The 22,557-nt window shown below is 45.3% G+C and overlaps 1 protein-coding gene and 1 long non-coding RNA gene across 2 annotated transcripts; both read left to right on the top strand.

The window, feature by feature from the left end:
- Positions 1-853: 853 nt before the first annotated feature.
- Positions 854-14,154, top strand: Txn (thioredoxin). Its single transcript, XM_031377484.1, has 5 exons — positions 854-1,075; positions 5,200-5,304; positions 6,159-6,218; positions 12,628-12,693; positions 13,938-14,154. Exons 1-5 carry the CDS (start codon positions 1,052-1,054, stop codon positions 13,998-14,000), a joined length of 318 nt encoding a protein of 105 aa, XP_031233344.1. The 5' UTR covers positions 854-1,051; the 3' UTR covers positions 14,001-14,154.
- A 2,731-nt stretch (positions 14,155-16,885) lies between these two features.
- LOC116095333 lies at positions 16,886-18,967 on the top strand. The gene is made up of 2 exons (XR_004120555.1): positions 16,886-17,169; positions 18,857-18,967. It is a non-coding gene; the product is annotated as an uncharacterized LOC116095333 (long non-coding RNA).
- The last annotated feature ends 3,590 nt before the right edge of the window (positions 18,968-22,557 follow it).

The following is a 22,557-nucleotide window of genomic DNA, read 5'->3' as shown; positions in this document are numbered from 1 at the left end:
AAAAATCTCAATGCCTATATATTGTCATTATAAATACAAGGCAGCCAAACTCAGCAAGGCCCTACATAGCACCACACAAGCTTAATTACTGCTCACGATTACTATAATTAGAATAATTTATTGAGTGCTTCCTTATGGGCCAAGCGCTTTCCTCATCAGTTTTCAAGCCCTTAAATCCTTCAAGACAACGCTGGGAGCTGGACCATCTATCATTCCTGCATGTACATGGGGCACAGAATAAGGGCTCTAAACGGTTCCTTGCTTCTCCAATAGCAGGTTCACCTGTTAAAGTTAAAGAATAGGAAAGAGAGGAGAAAGAAAGTGGCAAAGAACTACCCAGAAAGTTGGCGAGGGCGCGCACTGAGACACTTCCTGGTCATCGTTACTCAGCACTTTGAGGCGAACCGCAGCATGGCCGCCTTAGACGAAGGATACACCTCTGCCTGGGCAGTTCTAGGGCTGTTCCCAACCCTGGTCTGGAAGTATCTGACTTAGGTCTGTTTGAGGCATGGCCAATGTGACTACAGAGGGACTCTACCGTGTGAGAGGGGACAGCGATCTACCCCGGCGCCGGGCGCAGTAAAAGTGCCCTTGGGGTAGCTGGACGTACATTCTCCAAGGAGTAAGCGCCGGGCGGCGTTTGGAGCTTGGAGAGACCAAAGCTGCTCCAGGCGCCTGCGCTAGCTCCGCCCCTTATAAACCAAGGTTCGGCAGCCTCGAGTGGGGCGGGGAAGCCAGGAGCGAGGCCAACGCTAGGACAGTCCCCGAGCTGCTCAAGTAACCCGCTCTGGCTCCGCCCCCTGAAATACCGCCCCACCTCTTGGGGGCGTGGTCTAGGCGCGGCCAGCCCGGACGCCTTGGCGGGCTCGGGAGGCGAGGAAGCGCGTCCCCGCCGCGCGTGCCGGTCCGCCCCGCCCCGCCGCGCTCCTCCCTGTCTCTATAAAGAGAAGGCGGGCAGCCGCATTCGGCTGCAAGCTTCGTTGAGTGCCTTGGATCCGTTTCCATCTGCTTCTGCGGAAACTCGTGTGGTTCCCTCCCCGCAACAGCCAAAATGGTGAAGCTGATCGAGAGCAAGGTACGCATGCCCGGGCGCCGCGCTCACCCCCGCGGTGCTGAGAGGACACCCTCGGTATCCAAGCTGGCTGGAGCGGCCCAGGGCCTGTGTGCGCCCTGGGCTGTGGAGCGTGCCCTGGGGGAGGGGACGAAGGGACCCGGGAACGCCGGGTACGGGAGGTGCACGCGTGGGCAGCACCTGGGTTCCCGGAGCTGCAGTCCTTACGGCCAACCCAAATCTGGCGGAGGTGAAGTGTTGGACGGGGGTCCTCCAGTGACACCACCCTCCCACCCCGCCCCGTGCCCCGACTGAATCCGGATTCGGGGTCTCTGGGAGAAGATGGAGAGCCGCCACTCCTCGCGTACGCGGTGCCATACACCGCGCGAGTGTGCTGCTCCGCAGGGCTCGGCCATAGTTTCCCTCCAACAGTGGCCCGCCGCCTAGAGGACGCAGGCCGGGTCGGTGCCTGAGGGTGGGTCCCGGGTCCCAGTTAAGGACCCTCTGATCGGTACCCCAGGTGTCTGCTAAGGAGAAAGGTCCAGGCCGCGCCCGAGAGACTCCTCCTCCTGCGTCGCAAGGCGTGTTTCCGGCAGCTCTGGCTTTGGAATGACTCAGTCCCCAATGTCTCTGGCCCAGGGGCCTCGCTGCCTTAAGGTTTCAGTGATTGACCCTCCATAAGTGGACTTTGCTGGAACCAGGGCTCTCCCCCTGGGAAAAGTCAAGTACAAAGTCCTGGTGGTTCTGCCCTTTGGGAAAAGGAAAAAAAAAAAAAACCCAAGGGAAAAACTGTTACCATATTCGAAAGTTACTGAGAACCAAAATATCCTCCGGATTGAGAAACCTAGAGCCTGTTACACTGTAACTACTCGGGGAATATTTATGAAATGGAAAGTGAAAGAGGATTGGGGTTGGGAATTGATGTGTGGAAGACTGTCTCGCAAGTTCAACCTTAAACTATGAAGTCGGTGAAAGACAGGTCCGTGCCCTCCAGTTTTGAGCACCTGTTTGGGCCTGGTTGGGTCTCAGTACAAAAGTTTGCTCACCCACTACCAGTCGTATTAGTCGTATTATCTGTTTAAACTGACCTATTTATGGGACTTTTGCCATTCCAGTAGGAGAGGTGTACATCGGTGCCAGGAATCCAGTTATTCATAAAAACCTTGATCCTCAAAAGCCTACTACCAAGGCTCTGATCGGAGTCGCTAGAATCAGAAGTTAACTGAATACACATAAGTTTCGTGTGATGGGCTTAAGTTGATTGGTTTAACCATGCAGAATAGCCGTATTTCTGAGGACTGTGTGGGTAGTTAAAGGCCCCTGGGACCAGTCTCCACATAGGAGTGGAATAATAGGCTGTGATATAATGGAGCAGAAATCAACGATGATTGGTTTGCCTTGTTTATTTATTTTTAAGAATAAAACTGTTTATTGAACTACACGCGTGGCACTTTGCTCAGTGCTTCACAGGCCACGTGTGAGACCGAGGTGTTGGTTCCTGCCTCTAATCACTAGCATTCAGGAGGCTGGGCTGTCTCAAAAAAAGCAAAGAACACACTTTGTATTATTACCTTTGGGCTGGATATGGTTTTGTTGTTGGGGACTTCTTTCTGGTTTGGTTTACATTCACGTATAGAGATGGGGCATCCATTTGCAATGGTCAGAGGACGAGTTTTTCTTATTGAGGATCAGCCACGGTCCAGATGTGGGTGTCATCAGAGCAGCCCGCCATAGTGTCTTGACCTGGGTCTTACAATAAAGAATAAAGGTGGTGTGGCCTCTGATAACTACATAAGGGGAGGTTTTGTATGAGATTTATCTGCAACAACCAGTGGTGGTTGGGAACAGTGGTTTCCATGGCTCTGCGCTGCATTCCTGCCTCCTGACCCTAGCTAGCACTTGGTGCTGTTCACACCTGAACATGCATTGATGGGCAGCTCTGACTAGACGTTTCCGGAAGTTGGTGTAGCCATTGTGTAGTGTTCTCAGAAATGACATGTGATTGTCTTCCCTGAGAAAAAAATATGAGATAGAAACTAGAAACCTAAAAACTATACCCAGGGCCAGAGAGCTGGCTTACCAGATAAGAGGACTGGGTGTTCTTCCAGAGGATGGAGGTGGGGTTTGATTCCCAGCACCCACGTGATAGCTTATAACTATCTCCCTGTAACTCCAGCTCCAGAGCATCCGATGCCCTCTTCTGGCATCTGAAGGCACCAGCACACAAGTGATGTACATAAATACATGCAGGCAAAAACATTGATACTTGTGAATAAATACAAGTATAAAAAACAAATAAATATAAATTAAAGTTAAAGTATACTCCATTAAAACACATTAGGTTTTAATTAGGGGTGTATGTGTTGTAACACACACACACACATATATGGTTGTAGATATTTACTTTACTTAGTTGGACCAGATCTAATATGATTCTTAATTTGTCTTAGTTTTTGCTAAAGAATTTGACCAGCATTTTCCCCAGAAGGAAATGTTGACTTGAGATACAACTGTGTGTGTTGCTTTGCTTCATCTTTGTTGCCCCAGTTTGGGTTTTGGTCACTACACATGACTAATGGTGGTTTGAATGAGTCCCTGGTGACTACACTGTTAGGTTCCTAGGGTTACAGTATCAAGGCTTTTAGTAAATAATTCAGAGAGGTTGGCAGTGATGGAATTTTTTTCTTTTTTTAATCATTTTTGCTGGGGGTGTCATGTGACAGGTCTTAAGCAAAACAACCAAAGAATAAGTCCTTCTTGAGAAACCAAAACTTGGGTTCATCTAAAGAACAGTGAGTTTTGATCCATAGGGCAAAAGCCAAAGGTGGATAAACCAGTATGATCCCAACTCTAGAGGCCCTGTTTAAAGCACACAGAAGGGGCTGGAGCGCTGGCATTGTGGTTGACAGTGCTTCCTACTCTTCCAGAGGACCCTCACTCACTACCCACTGCCCATGACTCCAGCTCTAGGGGATCTCTCTGCACCAGCAGATACACACACAGATTAAACCTTAAAACAGCAACACACACAAATGTAATGCTAATGATGGCCCGAGTAGGAGATTGCTCTCCTGGACTCTGCCTTGGGGTCAGAGATTTTCCCATGTTTTACACTAGACAAATTCATCAAGTATTGCCTTCATTTGCCCCTTGGTTAAGTAACTTGTGACTTCCCCATTGCTTAACTGCATCTTCTTGTGAAGCTTCTTCAATTTTTTTTTAAGATTTATTTATTTTATGTATATGAGTACACACTGTAGCTGCAAAGATGATTGTGAGCCTTCATATGGTTGTTGGGAATTGAACTTTAGGACCTCTGCTCGCTCCGGTCAGCCCTGCTCGCTCCACCCCAAAGATTTATTTTTTATTATACATAAGTACACGGTAGCTGTCTTCAGACACACCAGAACAGGGCATCAGATCAGAGGGTGGTTGTGAGCCACCATGTGGTTGCTGGGACTTGAACTCAGGACCTTTGGAAGAACAGTCAGTGCTCTTACCCGCTGAGCCATCTTACCAGCCCACTTCTTCAATTTTTGAGGCCCCTTTACCAACCCCTAAGAATCCACTGTCTATCACAGAACTGATTTTGAAGTGAAAACATTTTTGCTACAAATGCCTATTTCCCTTTTATTAAGTGTAAATGTTAGTTATGTGCTAAGGGTGTAACTCAGGCATGTGCCTGGACCTGGGTCTACAGACCACCGCTACCCTCAGATTAGACAGTTCATAATATTTTATATAGTATTCCTGAAGATGTGAAGACCAATGCACTCTCCTTATCTCATTTTATCTGATCAAGTATAATAATGCCAACTGTGGACAAGATTCCTTTCAGGCCACTTTATTTGGTTGCTTTGGATTAAAAAGTAGGCTCTAAGAGAGAGCCAAACCTCATATTTTGTACTTACTATCTCTTTGTTGCTAATTTTCACGTTTGCTTGGGTCTTTTTGGAGGATGGGGGGTCTCGCTGACTGGCCTGGAACTGGCTGGTGATAGGCCATGTTGGCCATCACCACCCAGATGTCTGCTTACCTCTGCCTCCACAGTGAGTGCTGGGTTTAAAGGCATGGTGGCACCTGGCTGCATCTCATGGGAAGGGAAGATAAGTGCTATGTAACACAGATGTGTCTTTCTCTCTGCTCAGGAAGCTTTCCAGGAGGCCCTGGCCGCTGCGGGAGACAAGCTTGTCGTGGTGGACTTCTCTGCTACGTGGTGTGGACCTTGCAAAATGATCAAGCCCTTCTTTCATGTGAGTATAGGAGCAGTCGGCTTTGAGGCTGGCTAGTGGACACAAGCCAGGAGAAACAGATTGAAATTAATGGGTGTGAGAGGTTTGCTGTTTACTTTATTCTCCCGTGTCATTGGCCTAGAAGTACTAGCATGGCAGCTTACGGAATATAGTTCATTGAGGACAATTTTCAGGAGTTTCGTTGTCTTAAGTAATTTTGTTCTCTTCTTTCCCCCTCCCCGATTTGATACCTGGGCCCAGTGTAATTATTTTACTCTTGGGAAAGCTTGACTGAGAGACAGCTGTGTCCCTAGTGCTTGCCTAGTCTCTAGGTTGAATTATTAGACCTGGCTGGTGAGTTTGCTCAGTCAGGGGAGGAGGGGAGGCACTTATGGCTTGCTCTGCAAGCCTGAGGACCTGAGTGTGACCCTCAAAGCCCACACTGGAAAGAGAACCAATTCCCAGAGGTTGCTCTTTAACTTCCACATGCACCTGTACACATTTACAGTAATGATAATGCAATAACAAAAGATAAAAGGACTTTTAAAATAAATAAATCTTGAATTAGTGTATGGAGCTGGAGAGATGGCTCAATGGTTAAGAGCACTGGCCACTCTTCCAGAGGACTTTGGTTTCTAGCACCCAAATGGGAGAGTCACAACCTCCTATAACTCTTGCAGGGCATTCAGCATCCTCTTCTGGCCTTTGCAGACACCAGGCACACCCATGGTGTACAGACATATGTGTGATCAAAACACCCATATGCATAAGCTAAAATTAAATAAGCTCTATTACGTTTCCTTTGAAGAAGCTTAACTATGTCGAATGGCGTTATCCAGTTCTAACGCTTTTTGGTTTATTTTAATGTTTCCCAGTCCCTCTGTGACAAGTATTCCGATGTGGTGTTCCTTGAAGTGGACGTAGATGACTGCCAGGTACGTGGTACAAAGTTGGATGCTGCCAAGCGTCTCACAATGACCTGTCCCCTAGAGTCTACCCTGTTCTTTAAAGTAAGAACGTTCAGTAATGCTAGAAGTGGGACTCTGTCTAAGAAGTTCTATTTTGGAAGAATGGGGCATGTGCCAGTTATGGGTGTGATCCTAGATACTCGGAGCTGTGTTTGGCACATCCTAAAGTAGGCATCTGACCACTCTCGGGCTTTGGGGGCCTTTATGTTGCATAGGCCTGTATTCTACACCCCCCCCCCCCCAGGTAATCATCGAAAATAAGTTAACTTTGGCTCTAACAGATAGTAGATTGGGTGGCATCATGGAATTGTGAGACCACTTATTAAGGTGCTCTGAACTTCTCCTGTGTGGGGCCTGTATCCACAGGGTTATTCTTATAAGAATATTCTTATCCATATGCTTGGTTTGAATCAGTGAGAAAGCCCTGACATTACAACAAACATGAGAATCTCCCTGGTGCCTTAGAGGGCCGGCCGGGAGAACTTAAGGGGAGATTAACAGCCTGGTTTATTTAGCGACTTTGTGCCTGTGGTACACTCGGCTCTGTTCTGTGTACTTTCCACATGTTGGTATGCTTCCTTTCCCCCATCCCCATTCTGCTGTTGGCCCTGTTTTAGAGATAGGAAAACTGAAACACAAAAGACTTGTCCTTGCAGTTGCAGAGTCCCCGGCAGAGCCAGTATTTAAAATGAGGAAGCCTAACTCCTCTGCCCTTGGCTCTTACCCTCCCCAGGTTCTTAGCATATGCCCTTTCCTCCCACACAGGCCACTGGGCTGGAAAGGCCCGTGTGGGCTGGAGCACCAGGGCCCCTGACGGAAGGATGCATGAGCACTTGTACTTGCCCTGGGGGCAGAGAGAAGTTAGAGAATGGGGTGACCGCAAAAGTATTGGACTCGCTGGGTTCTGCTTTAAGCTATCTCCCATCTTCTTCAACCCTGGTTCTCAGTCTATAATGAGATCTCCATACCTAGCCATCAGCTTGGCAAAGGTTCAGGAGGGTCACATGAGGTGTTCAACGGTCCTCTTTAAACACCCAGCTCCCACCATCCCCAGCGTGACTTTTTCTCAGCACACTTTCTGGCCTGTCTTCACTTGAGCTGTCTCCTCTCCCCAGCCTGTCCTTTCCTACCTGACTAAACCATAGTGACAAGCTTCGCTTCTTCTTGACCCTGTCTTCATTTAGCCCTTTCATACTACACTCTCCTTCTGGTTTCCCTCCGAGCCAACAGTGGTCCCAAGACAAGGTGGACCCTGTGCCCGTACTGCTGGTGCCTGTCCCTTATTAACAGTGGGGCTTGCTCAGGTTGCTTCTCTGGGCCTTACCTTCATCCTCTAAATGGCAATGTTGTCCAGCATCACAAATAAAGTGATTATCCAGATTGAGCAAGGCCATAATTATGAAGCCTTTGCAGGGCCTGGCTCCTAAATAGTTGACAAAATGTGACTGTTTTTACAGGTATTGAGCATCCAATGTCCAAAGTGGTCTGAGATCCGAACAGTTCTGAATGTTAGGTGTCGTAGACCAAGCAGTGAAATCTGTGCAAATATTATGAAACCTAGAAACCCTGAAACATACCTGGTCCTAAGCATTTTGACTAAGGGATACTCCACTGTAATATCTCTGTCACTAGTCTTAGTAAAATGGCTAAGGAAGTTACTCTTCTAATAGAGTTAGGGGGAAGATGACAGTGTAACCTGCTTGTTGGAGGAAGAAAATTCCTGTTCTCTTTTTCACAAACTTAGTCTGTCTGTGGCACCCCATCCCCAGCCTCTTGATACACGGCAACAGCTCTGTGTGTCACGGGCCACCTGAGACTATCAGAAAACATATATTTACATATGTATTACATTGCAAGTCTCTACAGTAGCGAAATTAGTTATGAAGTAGCAGTTTTATGGTCAGGGTCACCTCAACCTGAGGAACTGTATTAAAGAGTCGCAGCAATAGGAAGGTTGAGAACCACTGCTATATGGTTACTTAGGCAAAGTTATCCTTGGTTTAGATGAGTTGACCTGTCAGATAATTAATTCTACAGGTACCGAAGCCTCCTGGGCGCTCTGCGTGTGTTTTATCTGTGAGAGTGTTTTAACACCCACCCTAGGGATGGAGAAGGGGCTTCAGCACAGACAGTGATGGAGGCAGAGGAAGGCCCTGTGGAACTGACGACAGGTGCTCCTAACCTCAGTCCTAACTCCTACGAAGAGATGAAAAGCGGCTGGAGGGTCTTTCAAGTCTTTTGAAACTTGAAGTGATCCTGTGACCAAATGGGAGCCTTTAACTTTGGTTCCTTACTCTAAAGACCACAGCATAGAAAACCTTACAGACATTCCTGAGTAGAGGGTATTCCATAACCAGTTCATATGGACAATTAGGCCTGCACCCATAGTGTATAGGGAAACAAGGAAATGACTACGATCACAGAAAGTGACATGGAGGTCCTTCTGACAGTGACACCACCAATCTTATCACAGTGGTGACCAAGGGGGTACAATGTGTGTTTTGTAAATCAAACAAAACAAAAACTGAAAAAACAAGTCTGTAAACTTTGAAATATTGTGTGTTTTGGCTTTGCTCAGAACACTAGGAGCTGGTTAATAGAAGTGACGTGAGTAGGCGTGGTCAGTGCTACTGTGGCCTTAGAAGACTGTCCTAGCACTGAAGCCCTGTGACACGGACTCAGAAAACCTGAGATCGGTCATTAAGAAGGGAAGGCAGGAGAGCAGTCACCAGGGCTGTGTGCAGTGGGTGGTGACCGATTACAGCAGGGCAGCTGGGACCTGAGACGCTGTTTTACACCCTGCTGAACTTGTGAACGCTGCCAAAATGTCAAGGCGTTCTGTATATGTTTTTGATTATTTTTAAAAAGCAGCGAGTGGGGATATGACCCCGGGTTAAATGAGGGCATGATGAAAGAAACTGAGTGTGGAGGCTCACACCAGAGAGTTTGAGGATACAGAGTGAGGTTCTAAAAGCAAAAAGAAGTGAGTCTTCCAAATCATTACATGTAGACATTGTAGCCCTTGGAGCGTTAGCTGGGCAGTGTCAACACCTAGAATGTCGACAGAACTGTCATCAGGCATTACTGAAGTCCATAAAAACTTTTTAATACATCCAATGCTGTTGTGTTCATGGGTATTGTCTTGGCATAGTTAAAAAACTCCCAAATTTAAATTTAGCCCAGTCTGAAGCTGGTATATCTAGGGGATTTTTGATGCTTTGAAATAGTATAGGCAGGAGAATCTGGACAATGATTTTTAAGACAAAGGAGGGGAGGAGAGAAATGTTAGTAAAGTTGTACAAATATATATTAGCTACATTGATTAAAACATTGTTTTAAGCCAAGGCTATTTAACCATATGTTAATAATTAACTGTTTAGAGTTAAGCTGTTGCTGGTCTATCTTGTTCTCTATTCTACATAAATCTAGAAGATAAAACTTGTAGGACATACATAGGTGCTGTAAAACAGCTTTCTCTTTCAATGCTGAGCCAAGAGATTGCAGTGCTGAATGGGGCCTTGTCAGGTAGGGTATATGAAGTCTGTCCTGAGTGGGCAGGGCTGGTGGGCCTCGTGGCCTAAAAGTCATGAGACCGAAACACATTCAAGAGTTCTGGGATGGTGGGATGGTGAGATGGCTCAGTGGTTGGTAAGAGCACTGACTGCTTTTCCAAAGGTCCTGAGTTCAAATCCCAGCAACCACATGATGGCAGACAACCATCTGTAATGAGATCTGACACTCTCTTCTGGTGTGTCTGAAGACAGCTACAGTGTACTTACATATAACAATAAATAAATCTGAAAAAAAAAAAGGAATTCTGCTTCTAGGATTGGTGAGTGGGAGGAGCAGATCAGTGTGTGAGGGCATTCATATGGAAATACCACCATTTCTAGGTCAGATTGAATTGCTTGGAGTATGGTTAGAGAGTTGGCTCTGTGGTTAAGAGTACTTAGCCTGGCAGTGGTGGTGCACACCTTTAATTCCAGCACTTGGGAGGCAGAGGCAGGTGGATTTCTGAGTTCGAGGCCAGCCTGGTCTACAGAGTGAGTTCCAGGACAGCCAAGGCTACACAGAGAAACCCTGTCTCAAAAGGAAAAAAAAAAAGTGTACTTACCCAGAGGACCCAGGTTTTACTCTAGCACCGTATCAGGTAGCTCACGGAAACTCCACTTCTAGGGAATCTGACACCCCGTAGGTATATATGCATTGCTTTAGTTTGGGTTTCGTGATCTGTGATGAAAGGCTTGACCAAAAGCAACTTGAAGAAAGGGTTTGTTTTGGTTAAACTTGGAGGTCACACTCCATCACAGGGAAGTCAGGGCGGGAAGCTGGAGAGGATGCTGAGGCCATGGAGGAACACTGCTTCCTGCCTTGCTTTAGCCAGCTTTCTTGTCAGCACCCACAGCGTGCTGTGGCCCTTCCACATCAATCACTAATTAAGAAAATGCCCTACAGGCTTGCCTACAGCCACAGAAGCGATTTTTCTCTAAGGTTCTCTCCCCTCAGGGGACTATAGCTTGTGATAAGTTGACATAAAACTAGCCAGAACACACATAAGTAAAAGTAATAGCTCTTTAACAAAGTATTATTATTCATACAGTGGCTGCTATGGGGTGGTAAAAAGGTGGGTGAAGTATATACCTGAGGATGTACATGTATGTCTGGGGCAGGGGTGGACAGATACAATGCCTATAGCATGCACTTTGTAAAGAAGGACGTGTGTTTATGTGAGGAGTGATATGCTTAGTAAAGAATGGGTAGCTTCCAGCTTTTCTTCATGTGGCAGATTGTAGAATTTTCTGCAACCCAGCAGTTCCATTTTATATTTTCAAACCCCAGAGTATGCATTTAAACATTTGTAAGATACATTCCTTTTGGGTTTTTTGTTTGTTTGTTTTTGTTTTTGTTCTTTTTTTTTTAAAGATTTATTTATTATATATAAGTACACTGTAGCTGTCTTTAGACACACCAGAAGAGGGCATCAGAGCTCATTTCAGATGGTTGTGAGCCACCATGTGGTTGCTGGGATCTGAACTCAGGACCTCTGGAAGAGCAGTCAGTGCTCTTAACCACTAAGCCATCTCTCCAGCCCGATACATTTCTTTTGCATGAGTGTTTTGTTTACAAGCATCCTTGTGCACTGATGTATGTGCTTGGTACCTGTGGAGGACAGAAGAGGGCATTGGATCCCCTGGAACTAGAGCCACAGATGGTTGCTTATGAACCACCGTGTGTGTCAAACCCTGGTTGGTCCTCTGCAAAAGCAACCAGTCATTAAGAGATCCCTTTTCCAGTGTCTGTGATTTATTATTTGTTTGGAAGACAGGGTCTTAGAGCCCAGTCTGGCCTTGAAGTGGCTGTGTAGCTGAGGAGAGCCTTGAACTTCTCACGTCCCTGCCTCCACTTACCAAGTACTGAGATTATAGGTGTATGCCATCATGTTTGGCTAAGGGTAACGTTTGGGCTGGTAACTGAATGTGTGGCCCCGAGCCTAGCATCGTGTGTACACGCCTGTAAGCCCACTAATCGTGAAGCGGAGACAGGAGGATCTTGAATTGAGGCAGTTGGGTCTCACACCTAACAGGGCAACTGGCTAACTGTGGTGCCAGATTATCCCAGCATTCCCTGTCCGTTAAAGGGGAAGACTGGCTGCTCTTCCCCCAGCTGCCCTTCCCTTTATAATCCAGCCATTTTGGTTAACTGGTCCTTTTTTGTTAACCCTTTACCCTCCTGGCTCCACCCCCCCTCCCAGATGTCTCTGTCTCTGGCTATGTTCACCTTTCATCTGCAATAAACCTTCTCCTCCACCATACCTAGGAACAGTTACATTCTCCTTGTTTATTTCTTTTTTTCGTTCACAGGCCAGCCTTGGCAATGTGACAAGATCCTATCCAGAGGGTTAGAAATGTCGCTTAGTTATAGAGGGTTTGCCTGGCATGTACAAAGCACTAGCTTCTGGCCATAGAAACAACAAATGATAGTTATCCAGCTCTTACAGTCATCATCTGTATATACCCTGCCCCCTTAACAAAACTGGGAAAACTCAGCAAAAAAACCGAACCTGCTAATTTTGAGGAGCAGAAGAATGTGTCATTTCCTTTTGATACTAAACTGTTAAGAACTTAATCGATCAGCACAGTGAATGGCCACTGCATTAACATTCTTTTTATTAATGCCAGTTAATGGAGGTAGATCTTAGTAACATGTTTTAATTGAGAATACAACATGGCGGGCTTTTACCTGCTGTTGAGTTAAGAGGCTGAGGTTTGGAGCATATAATGGAAAAGTTTGGTTTTTTTTTTAATTTCTCATCTATGTTTAATGTCCACGTTCTTGTTTTCATCCTCTCTCCCTGACCACCTTCACCGCATCCCAGGATGTTGCTGCAGACTGTGAAGTCAAATGCATGCCGACCTTCCAGTTTTATAAAAAGGGTCAAAAGGTATGTAGATCTGGATTTAAGAACACCAGCTGGAGCTGGGCATAGTGACGCACACCTTTAATCCCAGCACTAGAGAGGCAAAGGCAGATATAGATGGATCTTGGAGTTCCAGGGCAGCCAGGGCTACACAGAGAAGCCATGTCTTTAAAAACAAACAAAAAAATCTGGGGCCAGGTGTTGTGGTACACACACTTGTAACCCCAGCACTATGGTAGCAGCCTGGAAGGATGCTGAGAGTTCAGATCAGAATGGGCTAGGGAGTAGTAAGCCCCTGGTTCAAAGGAAAAGGAAGCAGCAGCCAGGGCATGGTGGCTCATGCCCTTTGATCTTAGCACTCAGGAGGCAGAGGCAGGTGGATCTCTGAGTTTGAGGCCAGCCTGGTCAGTCTACAAAGTGAGTTTCTTGACAGCCAATGTTGTTACACAGAGAAATTGCCTCAACAACAACAAGAAAAGAAGGAAGAAAGGAAGAAAATATGTGTAAACACAGAAATGGCTGAAGTTAGTTACTCTGGAGATGGGTACTGCCATCTTATATTTCATGTCTATATACAGCCTAGTGTTCTGTTGCATGCTTGTACTTCAGACCAAGGCAGGAGGATTGCTGCAAGCTTGAGGTTCGCCTAGGATATATAGTAATTTACAAGCGAACCTGGGTTGCAAAGGAAGATCGCATCTAAAACAAAACCAGAAAGAGCCCTTCAGCCAAATCACATATAGTGTACATGCAGAAAGCACTGAGGTGACGTCCACACAAGCGGTGTCTCCCCTGTCTGCATTCAGGATAGCAGAGTTGGGTATGGTGCTGTAATCTCAGCACTTGGGAAGCTGAGGCCAGCCTGGACACCGGAAAAAACCTTGTTTCAAAAGGGAAGACAGTGTCTTTCTTCCTGAACCTGAATACATAATATGCAGTGCCTAGTTGAAGATTGGTCTCAGTTAAAGAACAGTAGCAAAATGCCCACAGCTAGCTCGTCATATTCATACTATACAGCATACTTTTTTAGACCTGGGTAGGTCATCACTTCTTATTAAAAGGTTTTTGTGTTTGGGGGAAATTGTGCTGGGACCCTTTGGTTTTTCTCCAGATTTCTTTGTTTTTGCTATTGTCTTTTGGTTTGTTTTTTTAAACACTGTTACTTAAGGAAGCTTAAGTAAAGACCCATTCTGCGGTCTCTCTGCAATTACAGCCTCTTAAAGAATAATGTCACTACTGTAGCTAATCGTCCTTTCATCCCTCAACAGGTGGGCGAGTTCTCCGGTGCTAACAAGGAAAAGCTTGAAGCCTCTATTACTGAATTTGCCTAATCATGCTCTGAAAAGTGTAACCAGCCTCCAGCTGTTTAAAACCTGTACCTTTTTTAATTTGCAAAAAAAAAAACCTATGAAGTGTGGAAAGTCTATACCCAACTGCCATCTGATTATAAATGACAATAAAATATTAATTCTGCCCTTTTTAAAACTGTCTGATGCCTTTTAATATAAATGAGAAATGGCCTGATTTAGTCCCATAGCCACTGCTTTAAGACAAAAAAGATAGGAGCTAGAGAGGTGGCTCAGTAGTTAAGAGCCTACTCTTGCAAGAGGACCTGAGCTCAATTCCCAGCAGCCATATGGCAGCTACCTGTTCCTCCAGTTCCGGGGGATCTGATGTCCTCTATTGGCCTCCATGGGCACTAAGCATGTCTGAAGTACATGTACATTACATGTAGCTAAAACATACACATAAACTTTTAAAAAAATTTTTAAAAACTTAATATTTAGTTGTAGAAACTCTCTTGTTTATTTGGTTATGTTAAAAGTCTTTGGGGGGGGGGGGTGTTATTTTACCTTAATAAACAAACATGGTCCAGACCATGAATGTGACTGATGGTTCACTTGTGATGAAACTGTTGCTCTGATATGAGATTCCTGTGCCAGAGATTACTATTGACTGCTAATACCCTAATGATGAGAAGTAGAAGTTCCCCATAAGCCTGGCAGAGGTGGTGCATGCTGATAATCCCAGCAGGGACAGGCAGATCTCTCTGAGTTCAAGGTCAACCTGGTATACAGAATGGGTTCTAGGACAACCAAAGCTAAAACAGAAACCCTGTCTTGAAATACAAATTCTTCATGGTCCACTCCAGGGATGCAAACATTACCATGGAAACTGATTTTAAAAGCCTGGTTTTAGGTGGGTGTGTAATTCCAGCACTTGAGTCAGAAAAGTCAAGAGTACAAGGTCCGCAGCTACACAGGTTCCAGGCTGATTTGGGCATCCAGAAACTAGCAGCAAGGGAATCAGGACTTCCTGAAGAAAAAATGTTTAAGTTGATAATGAGAGCCATAGAATTCTCAGTCATATGCCAGGCAGCCCATTAATCTTTGCAATAAATGTTTCTGGTATACATGCTAGAGTTCCCAGTCACCAAATGAAGACAGGCATACCATGAAGGATTAAGTAGTGTTCCCAACACCTCAGCTACTCAGTGGGTCAGTTGGGATTTGAATCAGAGACCTGTGGCCCCAGAATGTAATTAGTAGCAATCTTAAGTATTGTATGGTAATGCTTGGGTCTGGGTTTCTTGTCTTTTATAAAATTGGGAACTTGGAGTCAGTGATTGGAGGGACATGTTATGTCCAAAGCACTACGGGCTTGACATGCAGGTGTAAATAAGACCTTGTGCATACTCCTTACACAGCAGAGAAGACAAACCAGTGAGCTACATTTTGTGAGGCAAAAAGAACCAGGAGACTGGCCACAGTAGAACAGTGAGACCTGCTCCTGATCAGGTGGTTGCATAGGGTTCTTCTAGATGACTGAGCCGAAACTTGATAGATGAAAAGGACTCCAATTGCCAAATGCCAGGGAGTCAGCTTTCCAGAGAACACCAGGCACAAAGGGTCCAAGGTGAAGAGCTGGTGCAGAATCCATCCAAGCATGAGAAAAAGGTTGGAGTAGCATGACCCAGTTTTCCCAGGCTTCGCTTGCGCAGGTGTTGGGAAGCCATTGGAGGGTAAAAGCTGATGATAAAGGGATTCATTTCAGCATGAAAAATGGAGCTTAAAAATGAAAGCCAGGTGTATCCCTGCAGATACCTAAGGCAGATATGAAGACAGTGATGAGAGATGTAGGGAGACGGTAGGGATGGAACAAGCAGCCTGAGGAAAGCAGGACCCAAAAAGGTATCCTGACGTTCCGAACTAAATACCTGGGGTACCGCATCTCGGGAGGAGGGTCAGAGCAAGCAGGCGAAGGTAATGAAGTCTCTCTAGGAATGTCAGATGCTTGCAGGATGCACATTCAAATGAAAAGGCTGTGAGGGTAGCTGGGTGCTTGTTCTGTATCTACTCTGCCATGCAGCACTGGGCGCAGAGCCAAATCCCTACACCAGCATGAGCTAGCAGAAAAGTTCCACAGGACTAGATAGGAGCAGGAATTGGGAGACGTTATTACGCAGGTGCCCTTTAGGAACATTTCAGAAAATCAAAGAGAATCCAGGGGGAAGGGCTCCAGACTGAGCCTGAAGAACTCAGGTTTGGAGATGGGAGACACAGAATAGCAAGAAACAAAGGAGATTACCAACCGGCTGGAGCAGAAGTGGAGACCAAATGGCTCTGAGAGATTTGGGAAGGTGAGGAGCAGGAGGAATCTTAATGTGTGTAGGCTGGGTTGGGAGGAGCAGAACGGGAGGATGGACAGATGCTTAGCAAATGCTGCATGTACAAAGGGTGAAGTTAGAGCTCTATCTTGTGCTATACAAAAATCAACTCAACGTGGATCAGACTTCACTGTAAGACCAGAAACAAGCCATGCTTAGTGGTGTACACCTATGATCCTAAAACTGAGAAGGTGGGGGCTACCTAAGAGCCTGTCTCAAAACAAACAAACAAAAAAATCATTAATGAAAGAACAAAGTGGGGGCTGGTAATGAACACAACAGGAATTCCTCTAGTGGGATGAGGACGGAAGCTGGGGACAGAAATTATCCTACAAGAAGTCACCCCTGTGTTGTGAAGAAACATGTTCAGAGCAGCACACATGATAAACATGAGTGAAGGCATGCATTCATTAATCCACTATACTGTGCTCTTCCTCATCTGGTTGTGATGTGACCAGTTCCTTCGAGCTCTTGTCACCTTGACACCAACAGTGATGGACAGTGATGTCACAGTGACTCCAGCAGGATTGTGACCTGGACTGTGAGCTGAACAAACCCCCATTCTCCCTTAAATTGCTTTTTTCCGGGTATGTAGAGTAAATGCTGTTCATACTGAGACAGGAAAAAAAGTGTCTATAAAGACCAAGTGCAAAACGATATTATAAACCAGACTAGTATGATTGTGTATGTATGAGACACAAGGCATGCTACCTATCCCTATAAGCAAGTGTGCATGTAAATTACCAGCAAAAGCTCTCTGAGGACAGATTCCAGCTAAGCACACAGGTAACGGAGGAAGAAGTGTTAAGATAAGAAGGATAAAGTCTATCTCTGTAAGTATTTGTGTGTTTCATAACAGCAAAAACAATTTCAGGTCACAGTTCATCACTGCTGGAGGTCAAAGTGGCAGGAGCCTGAAGCAAAGGGTCCCTGCCTGGTCACAGGAGGTGGCCTCTTCAGGTTCCAAATCCCTAATGGTGTGAGTCACAACCAAGGTCACCCCCATTGATTCTTGGGTGCCTCCCTTATCCTAGGTCTCTGTCTCTTCCTGGAGATGCCCCCCACCTTCCCACCCCTATCAGTTGCAGATATCCATTCATTCTCATGGCTGTATAGATCTCTCCTGCCCCTACCCACACCTGATCATGATCCCATTCCCATTCCCCTCCCCATCCTCTCTCCCATCCAGTTCCCTCCCTCCATTTACCTCCTATGACTATTTTTCTCCCCCTTCTAAGTGAGAGTCAAGCATCCTCACTTGTGACTTCCTTCTTCTTTAGCTTCTTTGGGTCTGTGGAATGTAGCGTGGATATCCTATATTTTATGGTTAATACTCATTTATAAGTGAGTACATATTATTCATGTCCTTTTGGGTCTAGGGTACCTCACTCAGGATGATAGTCTCAAGATTCGTCATTTGTCTGCAAAATTCATGATGTCTTTGTTTTAATAGCTGAATGGTATTCCATTGTATAGATAGATGTACCACATTTTCTTTACCCATCCTTCAGTTGATAATTTCCATTTTTTTAAAAAAAAATTATTTACTGGGTATGGAGCATGTGCTTGCCAGAGCATACGTATTGGTGTCAGAGGACAACTTTCAGGAGTTAGCACCCTCTTTACACCATGTGGATTCTAAGGCTAAGTAAGATTCAGATCATCAGGCTTGGAGACAGTTGCCTCTCCCTGAGATATCACGTAGAGCATGACATCACTGTGTTTTATCTCAGACACAGATAGGGTAGGGATGAGGTAGGGAGAGTGTTAAAAAGGGGCAAGGGGAAGGTCTCTCTATATAGCCTCATCTGTCCTGAAGCTCAATATGTAGGACCAGGCTAGCCCCAAACTCAAGATCCTCCTGACTCTGCCTGTTGAAGTGCTTGGGATTAAGGGCATGTGCCAGCACATCCTGCTGCCTTGGGGCTTTTAAGCCCTGGTTTTGATCTCCTGGGTTGCAGAGCACTCTGTAACTGACCCAGCTGTGGCAGCGGTATTTGATCACTCCCCATGTGAGAGATGGGCAGAAGAACTTCACTGTGCGGAGAGGAATTGGGGAGGAGCATTGGGTTATGGCAATGAGTGAGAGAAACTTACTCACTCTTAGTTTATAGTTGGATTACAAAGCATTTCCCTGCAGTGCAGGAGAACCCACTCTGACAGGTCGCTGTGCTCCTGGTCTCTGCTGGAGCACTCCCACTTGCATGCAGGCACACACGTAGGCTAGGGCAGTGTTGCAGCAATTACCCCGAGCTGAGGAGCATTTTCTAATATCACAGGATTCACCTTACTCTTGAATGTGTGTGTAGATTCATGGGCTGTGATGTAACATGGGAAATGTGGCACTAGTTATAATCCTTTACTTGGGCAAGTAGCTGGGCATCAACAACTGGGACTAAGTAGGCTTATATGTAGCAAGCAGTGATTATGGTTATGAGCACAGGCTGCTCTTCCAGAGGACCTGGGTGGAATTCCCACCCACACTAGGTAGCTCACAACTGTCTGTTATTACAATTTCAGGGGGCCTGACACCTGCTTCTCACCTATTTCGGCACCAGGCACACGGATGAAGCACAGACAGACATGCAGGCAAAAACTCATATATATAAAATAAATTAATAATGGTAATAATTGTTTTGTTTTGTTTTGTTTTGTTTTTTTGTTTGTTTTGTTTTGTTTTTGAGGAAGGGTTTCTCTACATAATTTTGGCCATTCTGGAACTCTTTCCATAGACCAGGCTAGCCTCAAACTCTGAGCTCTACCTGCCTCTGGCTCCTGCTTGCTGGGATTAAAGGTGTGTGCCCACTACCACCCAGCTTTAACGATGAAAATTTAAATGTAGAAATACTTAACTATTATTTCATACATTTTGAACATCCTTTATTGGATTATGCCCTTTAGGCTTTTTTTCCCCCAGACAATCTTGAATATTTTAAAAGAACAATACATTCTGGGGAGGGGGAATTTATATGTGCTTGATTCTGTTTGGTTGAGTCAGGGTCTTGCTGTGTAGCCCAGGATGGCCTTTAGCTCATATTCCTCTGGATATTTCTTAACTCACAAGCTTGAGCCACCCTTTTTAGTACTCCAAAACCTTCTGAAAGCATTCAACTAGCTAATTTTAAACCCGCTTATCTTACCTAATTTGTTCCTTTCTTTGGAAATCACCATCGAAGGCCAGGCATAGCAGTACATCCCTATAATCCCAATGTTGGGAGGTAGAAGCAGAATGATGAGTTTGAAGCTACCCTGAGCAACACGGAGAGTTCCAGGAAGCCCAAACAATATAACAAGACACTGCTGCAAAACACAAGCAAAAGGCTCTCAAGATACCTTAATGGATAAAGGGAACTGGCTGCCAGGCCTATGGGCTGAGTTTTACCCACAGAACCCATAGGGTAGGAGAGAGTCCTGATCCCCTCAAGCTGTGCTCTGACTTCTACAAGTGTACCATGGCATGAACACTCCTCCACCAATGCACACACACACACACACACACACACACACACACACACACACACACAAGTACAATGAGTCAATCAATGTAGTCTATTTCCTGAGTGCCTCTGATCTTACCTGTGGGGCTAATCCCCGTGTCGGGAACTGTAATGGAAACCTATTTCCAATGACAGTCATCTTTGAATCTTCAGGCCTCATCACACCCAAATACCAGACCCTCTGTTCTCAAAGCACACATAGAGAAGCTGCAGAGACGAGCTTTTCCAGTCGACGTCTAAGAAAAAGGACACTCTGTACATGCTCTATATGTCTCGTGAGTCACCTCTGGCAATCGTGGGTACAGATGGCTATCTAAGGTGGAGTCTAACCTGAAGCACCACTGCATACAGAAGAGGAAACACGGGTGCAGTGTGCAGAGGGTGAGCAAACGGCAGAGCTTGTGTGACACTGGACAGACAAGTCAGCACTGACTAGGGTCCTGGCTTGGTGTCCTTCAGAAACAGTACCACTGAGCAAAGCATCATGTGTCCTGTTCAGCCAATCCTTGCCAAACTGACTATCTAAAGAACAAGGGAAGTGAGGGCTGGTGAGATGGCTCAGCTGGTAAGAGCACTGACTGCTCTTCCAAAGGTCCTGAATTCAGATCCCAGCAACCACATGGTGGCTCACAACCACCTGTAATGAGTCTGACGCCCTCTTCTGGTGCATGTGAAGACAGCTACAGATAGTGTGTTAAGCTGGAGCGAGTAGGCCACTGGAGCGAGTGGGGCTGGAGCGAGTGGGGCAGTCATGAGTTCAATTTCCAGCAACCATATGATGGCTCACAGCCATCTGTACAACTACAGTGTGCTCATACATATAAAATAAATAAATCTTTAAAAAAAAAAAGAACAGTAGCATAAATGGAAGTAGCATAAATGATTTTGAAACTCTGTGTTAGAGGGACCTAATAGATCAAAACAGTAAGATAAGTGACTATTATCCAGGATGGAGGATTTTTAATTTTACTGGTAGGTAAAGGAAAATTCTTCCCCCCCCCCAAAAAAAAGAAAAGATAGTTGTATGTAATTCAATTAGATTATTAGAGAGATCTGCCTGAAGACACGGTTTCACTTGCCACATAAATGTATGTGTGTGGTATTCACTATGTCTTGCCTTTTTCCTTTTAGTGGTATTTTATGAGACTAGAAGGATTTCAGGGCTGGAGAGGTGGCTCAGTGGTTAAGAGCACTAGCTGATCTTCCAGAGGACCCAGGTTCAATCCTCAGCACCCCAATGGCAGCAGGTCACACCGTCTGTTAATTCTAGTCCCAGGGGATCTGATAGTCTCCTCTGGCCTCTGAGGGAGCCAAGCATGCAGGCAATACACATACACATAAATAAACAAAATGTTTATTAATTAATTAATTGAAAACAAAAAATGCAAGGATTTTAAGCCAGTCATAGGGGCACAAGCCTGTAATCCGACACTTGAGAGGTAAAGACAGAAGGCTCAGGAGTTCAAAGCCAAACTGGGCTACACAAGACCCTGTATTGGAGTGAGGGAAAAAAGCAAGCAAATAACAACAGTGGGAAAGAGGGGATGGACTATAAGGACTTCTTCGTTTTAATGTAAACTACTTTGTCCAGCACACTCTTCATTATTAGTGGCTCTGATGACTCACAAAAGCAATCTTTGCCTTCTTTGAGAAAACCAAATAGTGTATGGTTCCTTTTGAAGAGATACTCTAATTTTACACAGCTATACCCCTCTTGGACACATACTCCAAAAGACTCGACATCCTACTACAGGGATACTTGCTCGTTGATGCCCTATTCATAATAGCCAGCGTAGATGTCCATCAGCAGATGAACAGATAAAGAAAATCTGGAGCATTTATATAATGTACTATGTTTAGCCATTAAAAAAATCATTAAAATTATAAAATTTGCAGGAAAATGAATGGAAATAGAGAAGAATCATCCTGAGTGAGGTAACTCAGGTCCCCAAAGTCAAATATTGTATGGTTCCTCTTATATGTGGATGTTAGCTTTTAAGCTTTCAGTATGTGTTCTACAATCAGAATAACTACGGAGGTTAGGTACCTAGTAAGGGCCTGGGTGGAAGGTGACCTCCCAAGGAAAGGGGAGTAAAATATAACGTTATGGGAAAAGAAGAGGAAACTACAATTAGAGGATTGGATGGGGGGGGGGGGAGAGAGAGAAGGATAAGAAAGGAAATGGGAAGGACAACTAACACCAAAACATGAAAAACGATATGGAATCCTACTATTGTAGAAGCTTCCCAAAATATATACATATATGAAAGAAATCTAAGTGGAATCATCAAATTATAGGGGAGATTATTCACCACGTAGACAACTAACACCACCAAGTAAAACCTCTAGTGCCAGGAATAGGTTGCATCTTAGGTCATTGGCCAAAGAGGTCCCATGAAAACACCCAAACACCAACAGCTATGGCTAAGGCTATTGATTATTCTCCCCAAACTGATGCTAAGGGCCAGTTGCTGAACACAGCATTTATTTATGTCATTGAAGATGAGGGGAAAAAAAGTCAACCTGGTGGTGCTTAATTGGTGTTTCACCCTACCCACTAGCTTTCGCAGTGCTGAAAAGCACCCTGCATGCTACCAGTGGGAGAAAGTTAATCATCAGCATCACCCAGATACAAACCAGGAAACCTATAAACAATGTAGGTTTGAAAACCCACCAGTTCCTGAGCTCAAAATCCCACCCATCCCTGGGTGCCCCCACAAGCTC

The sequence above is a fragment of the Mastomys coucha genome, unplaced genomic scaffold, assembly GCF_008632895.1.
Source record: "Mastomys coucha isolate ucsf_1 unplaced genomic scaffold, UCSF_Mcou_1 pScaffold18, whole genome shotgun sequence".
Taxonomy (NCBI): Eukaryota; Metazoa; Chordata; class Mammalia; order Rodentia; family Muridae; genus Mastomys; species Mastomys coucha.
The sequence above is the reverse complement of the archived record's forward strand: the minus strand, read 5'-3'. Positions and strand labels throughout refer to the sequence as shown.

What these genes read in the sequence shown, in the direction of transcription:
- Txn (XM_031377484.1), top strand. Translation starts at nt 1,052, where the DNA reads ATGGTGAAGCTGATCGAGAGCAAG. An exon ending in TGAAGCTGATCGAGAGCAAG is followed by an intron (nt 1,076 to 5,199) that starts GTACGCATGCCC and finishes CTCTCTGCTCAG; the next exon opens with GAAGCTTTCCAGGAGGCCCT. An exon ending in TGGACGTAGATGACTGCCAG is followed by an intron (nt 6,219 to 12,627) that starts GTACGTGGTACA and finishes ACCGCATCCCAG; the next exon opens with GATGTTGCTGCAGACTGTGA.